Below are 14,617 nucleotides of genomic sequence, written 5' to 3' on the forward strand. Positions count from 1 at the left end.
TCTTTCTGAGCAATAAATACAAAATGTTATATTCAGACAATGACAATCAAGGAAAAGAAGGAGTAGCCATAGTATTCAACACAAAATACGAGGCTAATCTTCTTGAATGGCAGTCAGTCTCAAGTAGAGTAATGTGGCCAAATATGAGAATGGGGAACTGGACAATGAGACTTATTTGTGCCTATGGCCCCACAGAAGGGTCTACTAAGGTAGAAGTGGAGGAATTTTTTGATGCTTTAGAGAAAGCAACTGACACAATAAAAAAGGAAAAGTTGGTCCTTGTTGGGGATTTAAATAGCAGAGTAGGAAATGATTGTGAGACATACAAAAATATTTCGGGAAAATTTGGAGAAAAGAGCAAAGCTAATAATAATGGCAAATATCTGTTGGATTTCTGCTCAGGACATGGACTGGTTATTACTAACACCATGTTCCAACATAAAAATGTGCACAAATTCACATGGAGAGAAGAGGCAAGGAATAAGAAAAGTCTCATTGACTATGTTATTGTTGATAGTGATGTTTTCTCCCTGGTGCAGGACACCAGAGTGTACAGAGGATTTGAAATTGGAAGTGATCACTGTTTAGTCTTGAGCAGGATAAAATTGAATTTCATATTGAAAAGAAGCACATGTAAGAAAGTTTTAAAGCGAATAAAAGTTGAGCAGCTCTCAGATGTGAACTGTAGACTAAAATACACAAAGATTATTGAAGAAAAAATGAAAGAGTTTGAGAACAGGAACCAAACCTTGGAGATTCAGTGGCAAGCCTTGAAGAAAACCCTGATTGATTCAGCCAGAGAGGCATGTGGCGAGGTTGTCTGCAAGGATAGAAAAATCAGAACTCCCTGGTGGACACAGGAAGTTAAAGAGGCAGTGAAGGAAAAGAAGAAAGCATATCAAAAGTTCCTGGCAAATAAGTCAGCTTTTACTCTTACAGAATACAGAGACAAATGCAAGAATGCTAAACACTGTGTAAAACTAGCTAAACAAAAGTCATGGGAGGACTTTGGTAAGAATATAGAAAATAAATATCAAGAAGGTGGTAAAATATTCTGGAGGTTGTTGAAGAAGCTTAGGAATGGAGGAAAGAGTGCTGTAAAAGGATTTAGAGATGATGAAGGTGACATGAAAACGGAAGGAAAATATATCCTTGAAGTATGGAGTAATTACTTTGAAAAACTGCTAAATGAAACAAGCAGTGATCACAGCACAGTGGTAAAAAACACTGACCAGGCATGCAGTCAGGAATACATATCCATACTTGAAGTAGAAAAAGCCATCCAAGGATTGAAATGTGGAAAGGAGTAGATGATATTCGACCAGAAATGCTGAAGTATGGTGGTATAAGAGTCTTACAGTGGCTGCACTGCATAGTTCAGAAAGCCTGGACAGAGGGACGAATTCCCAATGATTGGAGTAGAGCTCTCATAGTACCCATATATAAAAAGGGAAATAAAACTGAATGTGAGAATTACAGAGGTATTTCCCTACTGAGTGTTCCTGGCAAGATCTATGCAAGTATACTTGAGAAACGGTTGAGAAGAATTGTGGAAGAAAAGCTTGGTGAAGAACAAGCTGGATTCAGGCCAAATAGAGGCTGTCAGGATCAGATCTTCACTTTACGACAAATAGTCGAGAAAGCATGGGAATATAACAAAGATCTGTATTTAAGTTTTGTCGATTTGGAAAAGGCATATGACAAGGTGCCAAGAGAGAAGCTATTCAATACGCTACCGTTACATGGTGTCAATGGGGCATTATATCAAGCAATACTTAGTCTTTATTTGAGTTGTAAGTGAATAATTAGAATTGAAGGTAGTACAGTAAGATGGTTTGATTTTAAATCTGGTGTGAGATAAGGATGTACATTATCCCCTCTGTTATTCATTATCTATATGGATCACATGAAGGAAAATGGTATGAAACATGATATCAAAATTGGAGATGTTAATGTCAGCTTTATACAGATGATGTTATACTTCTAAATAAATCAACTACAAGTCTGCAAGATTCTCTGACTAAATTCAATAACTGTTGTAATAGATATGGTATGAAGGTCAGCAATAAAAAGACAAAGACAATGAAAATAGGCAGAGTCATTGAAAATGTCAACTGTGTTGTGAATGGAGAACCTGTGGAACAAGTAAAACATTTCAGCTACTTAGGCACAATTTTTAGTGAAGATGGTAAATTCAATATAGAAATAGACAACAGAATCAGCAAAGCTGGTATGGTGGGAAGTCAATTGAATAAATTCATATGGAATAAGAGAGAAATTAGTCGTAACACTAAATTAGCTGTATACAATACAGTGTTCAAACCAGTTTTAACTTATGGATCTGAGAGCTGGGTCAGAAGTAAAACACTTGACCAGAGACTAGATACCGCAGATATGAGAGTCCTGAGAAAGATTAGAGGCGTGAACAGATGGCAATATCATATTAAAAACGAGGATATTAGGGAAGAACTTAACATTGTCAGCATCCAGGAATGCGTTAGCAGAGCTAATCTCAGGTGGTATGGTCACTTAAACAGAATGGGAAAGAAAGATTAGTAAAACAAGTATTCTCTGCCAGGTTGGCAGGAAAACGATCCAGAGGAAGACCAAGATGTAGGCGGATTGATACGGTACAAAGTGCCTTAGACGATAGAAATATAAGATCTGTTAATGTTGGAGTCGTGACAAGTAACAGGCTGATTTGGAGGAAAATTGTAGATAGGAAGTTAGTAATGATGTGATTTTGTCATGTAGTACTATCATATCTTGTACACCCCTTGAAGGTACATGGCAGGAATTTGATGATGATGATGATGACAGCTTTTTTTAGGACTTACCCGAGTGACTTGCCTGGTAGGAGTAGGCTGTCCTCTAGTAGAGAATCATCTCATTAACATGATTAGTTTAATGGTTACGTATGTCTCATTCCCTATAAGTTATTTACTAAGCTACCAGAACTGTTTATTATTGGTTACTCAAATACCATATTATTGGTTAGTTCTTGATCACAAATCTTTGTTCTCCTCATGAGTTTAATTATGCTCATCATTAATATGAACATGTATGTGTGGAGATTATAGGCTGACATATAATTCATTCTGCTCCCCGGCAACCTTTAGATGCACATATAGTTCTGCGGCTTCAAATTATTAGCAATGCATTTGTAGCGAATGAGAGCATTTCTGTTTACTCCTGTTCATTTTCATTTTAGTAATGTGAATATACCAAACAAATATGATTTCCCCTTGTTAGTTTTTAATATAGCCTGAAAGATAAAGTTCCCCCCCCTCCTCCACCCAACCCCCATGCAGTTCTGGTTTCACTCAAAGCACACTCTGCAATCTGTGGCATGTTTGTCTAATACAACAAATAAAAGTATTAGACAAATTCTTAGACAAATTCCAAGGTAAAGTACAGTACAAGATAATTTTTCCCTGCCTGCCTTGAACTTGGATTCACTAACCATTTGTTTAACCATGCTGGCATGGTGATAGACTGCTGTCAGTATTTTGTCTGCTTGGCCACAATAAGTAGAGCAGTATTTCAAAGGTGGATGAGCCAGGATCTCCAGTATATGTCTGTTATTTATGTGTGTTGCCCAGCAGTTAGAGGCCATTAAAATGATATCAGGATTGTGGAAAATTGATTATGATAACAGATTGAGAATTTGTGGACTGCAGGTACTAGCAAACAGGAGTGGTTATATCATTGGGACTTAAAAACTTCTGAAAGGGTCAATACAGGATACCAATAGATGGAGTTTTTCATTTTATTTTATGGATGACGGGGAAAGGACGTGAGGTCATCACATTCCTGGAAGTTGAGATTGAATGCCCTTAATGAAAGCTCAGTTTTCTCTCTTACAATGGTCTGCAATTGGAATGGAATGCCATTGGATATTATTTGTGCAAGTAGTGTGAATGAATTCAAGAATGGATATGACAGCTGGTGCAAGTAATATGTGATCTCCCTTTATGAGTCCCTGACTCCCTCGTGGCTCTCTTAATAATAACATATCTACCAATCTTAAACTTATCATCCCATCTTTGCTTCCCAGATTTAAAACCTTTCAAACATTAAACTGGTATCCTGATTCACTAAGTCTATTCAAGTCTTCCTGGAAAGATACAATATCTATTCTATTCCTCATAGTTCTTTGCATCATCTGGAAACAATTGCATATCACTGTTCAAGCCTTTCCCAATATCATTTAAACATGAACGTTCAACGTGAGCACCAAAACAGACCCTTGGGGTAAACACCCAGTGACATTCCTCTTCTGGGATATTCCATCTTCATAAACAACTTGCTGATGCCTATCAGACAGCCAGTCTTCAATCCAGCAGCAACATTTAACATGCTAACTTTATTTCACCATGAAAAGAGCTTCCTTCAAACACAATTCGCTTAGTGCAGCCTTTTGCCTTTTACCCTGTTGATTGCTACGAGACCCCATTGTACGTGATTTGAAAATTTGAATGTCTACATGCTTTCTACTAAAACTGTCAGTTATACAACTTGCCACAAGCTGAAGATTATAACTTCAGAAATAGTGTTAATCTTTAGGTTTTTGGCAACAGTGTATATTATTATTCATCAAATTCATGACATGTAACCTCAAAGGGGTGAACAGAATATTACCATTCCAATTATCAGCTTCATGTGGAAATCTATCAAAACCTTTACAAAATCTAAATATATTATTGTGTATGCATCTTCCTTGTACAGTGCATATGTTTACCTGATAATAATAAATAAATTGCTAAAGCATGATGTTTCTTTAGCAAACCCCTGTCCATTCAAGCAGCATTCAAGACTATGTTCAAAGTAATTTGATCAGAGTGATTGGTAAAACACTTAATAAAATATACTGTTATATTGAATAGTATATAGTATTTTCAAAACTCGTATTATGAGAGTTATGAAAAAAATTAGAGAAATGAGCAGAAACCACAATTGGCAGAATTATTTAAATGCCAACAATGTCAGAATCTGACATTGTTACCATTTAAGAATGTATGAACTCAGCTGATATGGTAATATTAGTATCGTTTCTTAGGCATAATTGGGAGAGAAAAAAATTAGCAAAATTGCTAATTAATGCCATTATAACAGGAAAACAGTACTTCAGAACACTAAAATTTAGGATACAGTATTTCAGATCTGACAAACAACAGATTACTTTGTAAAATATTTGTTAATATGAAACTGGTAACAGTCTAAACTTATGTGGATGAACTGAATACTGTACTGTCATGAATATGATGAATAATAATATACACTGTTGCCCAAAACCTAAAGATGAACATTATTTTTGAAGATTATAACTACAAGTTGTGGTTGTAATCTTCAGCTTGTGCCAATTTTTATAACTGACAGTTTTAGTAGAAAAAACACACAGACATTCAAATTTTCAAATCATGTGTAGTGAGGTCTTGTAGCAATCAACAGGGTAAAAGGCTGCACTAAGCAAATTGTGTTTGAAGGAAGCTCTTTTCATGATGGAATAAAGATGCAAACTTGAATGGCTTGTAATGTCTCAAGGACATCATCTAGATCAGTGTTTCTCAAACTTCAGATATCCGCGGACCCCTTCTTAAATTTTCATTATTACCAAGTACCCCTAATTAATTAATTCAAAAATAAATTAATTAAAACGAATAAATTAATTTAAAATATTAAAAAATTAAATATCTATTTTATTTGAATTTATATGTTCATGTAAACAAAAAATATGATTTATTTTTAATAGAACAAACTTTATAAAGATACTATAAAGTTTTACTTACTTGAAATAATTTATCATCAATGAGAGGAGTGAAATTGCTTATGGTGAGATAAAATTTCATCAAAATTTGGCTCTAGAGTTGTTAATTTCAATCTCAGATGCGGTTCGACATCTAAAATGCGATTCCTCTTCTTCGTCTTAATATCTACAAGGGCCGAAGATCCAACTTCGCACAGATATGAACTTGGAAATAGAAAAATGAACCTTAGAGCTTTATCTGTTAATTCAGGAAATTCATTCTGTATTTGTAGCCAAAATGATGATAACGTATTCTCACTGTATTTATTTTTTAGGAAACCATCAGAAGCTAGTTCTAAAAGTTGTTCTTCTTCTTCTTCTATTGACGATAGACCCTTTGGTATAAATTTGTTTTTATTGAAAGGCTATCTTATCCACTCAATATTAATGTCCAATTCAGGGAAATACTTTTCTAGATTCATTTATAAGCTTTTTAAATGCTGCATGATAGTAATTTTCACATCATCATCAATTTGTTCATTTGAACTTGCGAGCAATTCATGAAGCGATGGAAACGTGTCAAATTCTCCATTACCAACCTGCTTTTGCCATAACTTCATTTTTGCCAACGTGGCGTTCACTTTATCTTGGACATGAAATGTAGAAATTTCCTTGCCTTGTAAAGATAAATTAAGACTATCTAATACAGTAAATATATCTGCCAGGTATGCTAATTGACTGAGCCATTTCCAGTTATGTAAATATTTTTTCAATTCAAACTTTTCATCAAGAAAAACTTGTATTTCATTCCGAAGTTCAAATAAATGATCAAGAACTTTTCCACGAGAAAGCCAACGAACATCGGTATGGAAAAGAAGTTGTGTATAGTTGCTTCCCATTTCTTTGCAAAGTTGAGAGAATAGTCTGGCATTTAGAGAATTTAATATAATTTATGAACTTTTCTTAGGTCTGTAGACATCATATGTGTAACCAAAGCCTCCCTGTGTATCGACTTTGCATTTGGTGCAACAGCTTGAATCCTTGAAACAAGCCCATTTTTAGATCCGTCCATGCTTATTCCAACACAACTTTTCCAATCATGCTTATTTTGATGCATAAAGGTATTTATGCTGTTGAATATTTCTTCTCCTGTTGTATGTTCTGGCAAGGGTTGGCAATATATAAAAGGTCGTCAAGAATTTTTTGATTTTTTTTTCGTACCCAACGAACACTAGAAGATTTGCAAAATTTGCAATGTCGGCAGATTCATCTACCTGCAACGCATAATAACGACTCTTACGTATATCGGATAACAATGTTTGTTTTATATTTTCAGCCATTTCAGTGATTCTTCGACAAACGGTACTATTTGAAAGACAAATCCTATCAAAAGATCTTTTTGCATTATCTCCGATCATAATTTCCGCTATTATTTTTGCTGCAGGCTTGACCAAAGTTTCACCAATTGTTTCCGCTGCACCACTTTTTGCTATTAATAGCGACACACGATATGACGCTTCTAAAGCCTTCATGTTTTCACCTCCTGACACAATCAGCATCACTTTTTGAGATTCTTTTAAATTTTTTAGTTTATTTTGAAAAAATTCAACAGGTTTGTCCTTGCATTCATTATGTTTCGATTCAAAATGGCGATTTAAATTACATGGTTTCCTGCTTTCATTTTTTAAAGTTTCACCGCAAATTACACATAATGGAATAGGTTCCTCTTCATTTCCTGTCGATGAAAATCCACATTTCAAGTAATTTATATCGTACTTACGAAGTTTTCTCATCTTCTTCCTAGTTGGTTCTTTAGAGATGTCAGACGACACACACTTATCAATTTCACTTGATCCAGATACAATATCAACATTTTCTTGTTGCTGACAGCTACTTGTATCTACTATGTTCCTCTCTTTTGCGCATTTTAAAAATCCAGTCTTTAACCTCTCAAAGCGTACCACACTTTCAGAAACACTGATCTAGATGATCTCTCGTGGAGAAGAATTATTGGAAAGCTTGAAGAAAACTGCAGAACTACTGATATTGCTAGAGATTTTGGAATTCCACATAGCGTTATATCCAGGCTCTGGGCACTGTTTCAAACCAATGGAATCTGTTCCAGACATTTGCTAAGAGGTTGCCCTCACTCTATGACACAGTATGATGACAGATTTTTGGTTATAACAGCAAAGCATAATTGATACATCATAGCAGGTCAGCTTACAAGTCAGCACCATTCAAGTACATGTATAGCAGATATCTTGACAAACTGTGGCAAGACATTTGCAACAAGTACTGGCATTTATGCCCAAAGGCCTGTAGTTTGCATCCCTTTATCCACAGCTCATTATAGACTACATTTTTGGTATTGTATCCATAAAAATGGGCTATGTACAGATGGGAGTCATTTTAGCCTTTTCTCTGATTCTAGATGACACTTGATCTGGTGTGAAAGTGTTATTACTTACCATCATAAGATATAGTGGTGCTGAGTTCACGGTGTGGGGAGAATGCTTAATGGATGCACTGAGCTACAAATGCTGGAAAAAGGAACTAGGACTGGTGAATGGATTGGTCAGTGGTGCTATAGGCAAAGAATTCAATTTTGTGGATGACAATACCACATCATATTGTACACAAGTAGTGGAGATACTTCTGGAGACCGAGGTTATTAACTGAATTGAGTGGCACACTCCCCAGATCTCAGTCCCATAGAACGTGTTTAAGATTCAATAGGAAGATGCATTTCTGCTCGCAATTCCCCTCCAGGAAACAAACAAGCCTTATCCTTGCTCTAAAGTAGGGGTGAACTTGTTTGCCTCGAGAATTCCGGAATCACTTGGTGCAATCATGGTTCGATGTTGTGAGAACTGCATCGAATTTCGGGGTGGACATATTCAATACTGACATGTTTCTCTGCATGGTTTTCTGTAAGCACTGTACATTAATTCCTTAACTACATACTTAGGAAATTTGTAAGTTTTGGCTGTAGTCATGAAAATTTTTCATATACAGGTAAAAATTAGTTTGTCCTTAGCTTTTGGACAGCAGCGTAGAAAATAAGTTATGTATTTCAAAAATTCTTTTGTTTATCCACAAAAGAATAATGTTAATTGTGCTTGTATCATTTTTCATTCACATGTTTTTAATGTTTTTTGAAAGAATTTTCTGATTTCATATAAGATTATAAATGTGAAACAAATTGCATTGTGTTTTTTTTTTCTCCCCTAATCTCTCTCTCCCTATGATATATAGTTTTTTTGTATTAAATAATTTTAAATAATATTTAATAGTGTTAGATTTTGAAAGTTTTTCACTATAAATTAAAGATGCCAAGAAATTCTTGTCTTAATCCTTTATCCAAGTGTAAGTAAGCAAACAAAGTTTGCTCATGAAGTATCTTTACAACAGTGCTACTTGTATGTAGAGGCCAATGACACATCAATTACCTTAGTGCTCGATAATGTAAAAAAGCATGGTGGGAAATGGCAATACCAGACCGATTTCAACCCTTATTGAGGTCTCAACAGTGGGAGCCAGACCCAGAAGGGATAGGTTGAAGTAATGCAGAAGTCATATTTCCCCATATGTAAGTAGTGAAAAATATTTAATTTATAGTATAACCAAGTGAAAAAAACTTTCAACATCTATCTCTGAATCAGAGTAATTTAATAATAAGATGATACACCTTTTCACAACTTGTATATGGGGAAATATATAACTTCTGCAGTACTTCAACTTTGGTATACCTTCCAAGTCTGGTTCCCACTGATGCGACATCAATAAAGGTCAAAACTGTTCTGTTTAGTGCCCCTTCCCATAATGGGATACTAAGGCAATTGATGTAATGTCATTAGTCTCTATATACAAGTAGCACTGTCGTGAAGATACTCCATAAACAAAGTTTGTTTGTTTACTCTTGGCTTGGTTAAAGGATTAAACCAAGAACATAATTTCTGTTAAGTATTAATAACTTTTACCTGGGATTTTTTTAATATCATCTGAATGGTTTCATTATTAATTAAATATTTAGATATGAAGATGGATATCAATACCAAAATATTTTTGGACCATTAGTTAAAATGGAAGCTGATTATGATAAAAAGTTAAAAGAATCTCAAACCCAAGACAACATAGAAGTACGATGGGATATAGGACTGAATAAAAAGATAATCGCCTATTTCACAATAGCCAAATCTGATACAGGTGAGTCATTTTTTATATGATTTAATATTTGTACTGTTGACTTAATTTCTTCAACAATTGAGCAAAATGTTTTGCTATATATTTTTTATTTGTGGGTAATGGTTGAGTGTTCATATAATCTTAGAATAAGGAAACATTTATTTATAAGAAAACAATAGACGATCTGTGGATATTAATTTTGGTGCACAAGCAGAAGTATAGCATCAGAGCTGATGACTTAGTGTCCAGCTATTCAGGATTCTTCTGATTTCTCACTGATGAAAGACTTAAGATGTGGGGTGAGCTGTTTTTGTATTGTAGGAGCTAATTTGCTCTGTTCAGAAGCTGAAGAATGATCTTATGTTCTGTGTGGTGTTATGATGATACCATGTTTATGTCTGAGAGGTGATAGCATGGAAGGGCAAAATTTGCACCTTGTGGCTCTAGCTCTTGATGGCTGAAATGATAATTGGTAGAAGGTGTTCTGCATTTGGTCATCTGTCACTGTACAGTTTTTGGTGCACTGCAGTGCAGATGACACCCTTTAAAGTAGTTCCCTCAATGTTTTTTTGAAGCTTCAACAAGCTGTGGTATGGGCTGACTGTGAAACAGGAGTTTGATCTTGAGCCACTTCCAGTATGGTGAAATTTTTGTTGTCTCCTCTACCATCCAAGAATTTTTTCTTCTTGGATGTCAGTCAAGAATTTTAAGTGGCACTAGGAATGTCATCATTCTTAAAATGATGACATTCCTGTTGTTTAATCAGGAAGATGTTGGAATCAGGAAAATATAAACAGTAATCATACAATAGAAAGAAAGAGTAGAAGTCAGTTCATCCCATTGTATTGCCAGAGAACAAGCCTCTGACTTCGTGGGTGAAGGATGTTCTCTATTTAAATAAATTGGATGAAGTTCTGAGCTGCCAAGAGGAAAATTAACATCTGCTCTATATCTCAAAGTAGCAGAGCACTGGTTAAGATAAAGTAAAGCATGTTGAGAGAATTGTGAGGATTATCTGTTACTCAGTAGATAAACATTTACTTGTTGTAAGAAAATTCTCGCTGTACACCCCTTGAGGGTACATGGCAGGAATTTGATGATGATGAAGAAAATTCTCGCTGGAATTATTTATGCAAACTAAAATTCAGATGATATGATCAGTTTGGGTTGTGTGTTAGAAATAACAGGTTTGGCTTGAATTAATGTTGGTATTAAGTCCACAGAAAGTGAATGGAGAAATTATTATTTTTTTTTTTTTTCCTTTCTGTGTTAATTTTTGTGGAAGATTTTTTTTATTGATCCTCAGAGTCAAAAAAATATTGGTCATGCAGCAAGAAATGTGATTTGCAAACATATCACCCCACACCAAGTTAACAAATTCTGTATTTTGTCCATGGATAGCCTCATTGTTGCCCCTTGCATGTTGCTCTACTCACACTTCCTTTCTACAAAATTTGGCAGTGCCAATGACCTGGTTGGATAGAAACATGGTAAAAGCAACTTAAAACCTCTAGTAAGCAGACTGGGGTGTTTCACTGGGATATGCATCATGGGCATACCACAACATATCCATCATTTCTAAAATCTGCTATGAGAATTTAATCTGTGGTGCTTGATTTTTCTTTGCCAAGTTATGTTCATTAATTTTTCATGACTTCAGATATGCTTACGTGAAGCTATCCTGAGCAGTGCAGTATGTAAATTACAGTATTGAACAACTACTGATGACCTGATTGTGAACTGCTTCTTTGTTTTATGTTAATGGAATTGTCAGGCTATAATTAACTATTTCAGCATGGCATTCATTGCAAAAAAGCACTTACTATTCACATGTTTAGTATAAGTTTGACTGAACACAGATTGTTTCTAACCAGGCAGTAGTGAATATATTGCCATTGGTCATGAAACAGCTTGTAGCCTGAACTGACATGTTTTCATAACAGGGGTGTTCTGTTTCAGTCTGTCACCAAATAGCTGCAAGAGGAACCAAATGTTCCCATGCAAATTCAAGCTTACTTACATCAGCATTTAGTTAAGTAACGAAATGCAACAATTTTATTACATACAGAGAAATAATGCCCTCTTCTGATGTACATATTCACAGATTGTTAAATTATAAAATCAAGTGTTTATTATACACATGTATTTACAAGAATATAGTAAATTATAGATATTTTTGGTCATAAAATGTTAAAAAATATAAGACTTACTGATAAACTGACCATAGATTTTTAATTCGTACGTATGTTCGTACAATATTGCCTACCGGTTTCGCTACTGTACTATGCAAGCTTTTTCAAGACTTGCACAGTACAAAAAAAATGATAAATACAAAAAAGGTTTAAGAATACAAAAAAAACATTAGTACCTGTTAGGTGGCTAAGGTAACACGTTCGCATGACATGTCTGTATGAATTGTGACTTTCTACTAAGTATCATGAACGCACGTTACATGCAAACGCGTAATATGATTATTCATGTGCTGTAGTTCTGTTGAACTGAGAGAATTAATTAGATTTTTCCAAGTATCGTTCAGTATGGCCCCTTGATTTCTGTTTAGGTTGCTGCCTGTACGTAGAACATGTTGGCGATGTTAATCACAACAGAACGATCACCTCCTGTTTAGCACATCGTTTTTCAACTTCGAACCACACTATAGACTGGGATAACACCTCTATGCCCTATGTAGATGATGATTACAGACATTGATTATTCAAAGAAGCAGCAGCAGTGCTACGTACAGGCAGCAACCTAAACAGAAATCAAGGGGCCATACTGAACGATACTTGGAAAAATCTAATTAATTCTCTCAGTTCAACAGAACTACAGTACGCGAATAATCATATTACGCATGTTCATGATACTTAGTAGAATGTCACAATTCACACAGACATGTCACGCGAACATGTTACCTTAGCTACCTAACAGGTATTAACTTTTTTGTATTCTTAAACCTTTTTTGCATTTATCATAATAATATTAATACTTGCAGTATTAATATAAAATTAATACTGTGCAAGCCTTGAAAAAGCCTAGTTAGTTACTAGCGAAACCGGTAGGCAATGTTGCACGAATTAAAACTCTATGGTCAGTTTATCAATAAGTCTTATATTTTTTAGAATATAGTAATATTAATACTTCAAACATTGCAACCAGAAACGTTTCACAAAATCACAAGGTGAAGCTACAACAAAGAATGCTTGTTAACCCTATTTACAGAGCTGAGTTACATGCCAGATGCCACCTACTGGGTGGTTACAATAAAATAAGATTGCAGTTAAGGTCTGAATTTAAAAATTAAGAGATTTGAATTAAAATTAAATAAAATTTGATTTAATTGCATAATGCAATGAAACATTGTTATAATAAATTTTTTTTTAAAATAATTAAAATGGGATGGGGGGGAGACATTATTGCTTGCAATTTATGAAGATGAGACTTGCCCAATCTTAGCAATAGAGAGGTATTCATTCCTATTTAAATTGGGCAGTGTGAGCGTGCTCTTTAAATAACCACTCGAACCTAAACCTGCATCGTTATAAAAAGCTATCGTGGTCAGTGTCCACTCCATATTTCTCAAGCTTAACCTCCCTACCGGCAAGGTGGATTAAATACGGAGACCAAAATGCTCTTCTTATGTATGTTATTCATTAAGTGTTACAGAATCGTATCCAGATTTAGCTGGACATCTATAGATGTCATGGCTGGTTGGAGAGTTAATGTTGTTCATATAAGATTAGTATTCTTGTAGTGGTTTTTCAACAGAATGTCCTGTTTGTCCTAAGTACAAGCTGGGACACTCGGATTGAACTTGGCAAACTCCAGGGGGAAAGAGTTTACCGGTTGTAATATTTGCAGTAATAAAATTATTATATTCTTGTTTGTGTATATAGTAAATGTTATAACGAAGCAAGCTCCATTAAAAATTCATCTAATTATCCTTCACCGGGATAAACATGATATTAAATAAAGGTCAACAAAATAATAGTTTATGCTTAAACAATGATTTATTTATTTAAAGAAATGTAAACATAGTTTTATTTAAAAGCTATGTTTCAAATATATTTCTTGGCTGCTTAAAATTATACACACATTTGAAATGCTTAGGTAATATTTGACCCGTTGATCTTTAATGTTTCAGGTCTTTCTAGCTACATGTTTGCTTATGATCTCATACTTTCCTTTCCTTCCTCTTCACTGTTTTTTTTTATTAACATCACTCTCCATGGAATAACTTTGTTTTAGATAGTGTAGAGTACTGTATTAATAAGAGGGATAAGTTTGAAATTATACAGCAGCACAATTAGTCTTTGTAACGTCAACATATTAAACTGTTTTGTTATGCATGTCAGTGAGGCTCTCTCATCTGCTTGAACACCCATGCACAGTAGTACCTATTGTATAAAGTTATGTGTGGTTTGAAATGCTAGATTTATGAATGTTTAGGATTTGTTAATTGTAGTCCATTTTTTATTTTTTTTGATACTTGATTCTTGAAAGGAAAAAAAAAAAACTTGTGAAGTGGGAACTGCCTGTGTACAGACAAATACAGATTTAAAAAAAAAAAAAAACTTTTAATTTAATAGTAACTGATCTTCAAATTCCTGATATCCACACTCAAGGGGTGTGTAGAATTTTATGTTAGTTCTATATAAACAACTTTGCATTATTACTAGAGACAGG

The 14,617-nt window shown here is 34.6% G+C and overlaps 1 protein-coding gene across 1 annotated transcript in view; it reads left to right on the forward strand.

Moving 5' to 3' along the window:
• The window catches only part of Upf1 (Upf1 RNA helicase), a 230,831-nt gene that overhangs the window by 73,927 nt on the left and 142,287 nt on the right, over window positions 1–14,617 (forward strand). The window contains exon 7 of the mRNA XM_090414072.1: window positions 9,783–9,955. Within this exon, the coding sequence (XP_090270198.1) occupies window positions 9,783–9,955 (173 nt within the window). The remainder of the gene's footprint in view (window positions 1–9,782; window positions 9,956–14,617) is intronic.

This window comes from Typopeltis vanoorti, chromosome 24 (genome assembly GCF_054136105.1).
Source record: "Typopeltis vanoorti isolate ZY-2024b chromosome 24, IOZ_Tvanoo_1.0, whole genome shotgun sequence".
NCBI lineage: Eukaryota > Metazoa > Arthropoda > Arachnida > Uropygi > Thelyphonidae > Typopeltis > Typopeltis vanoorti.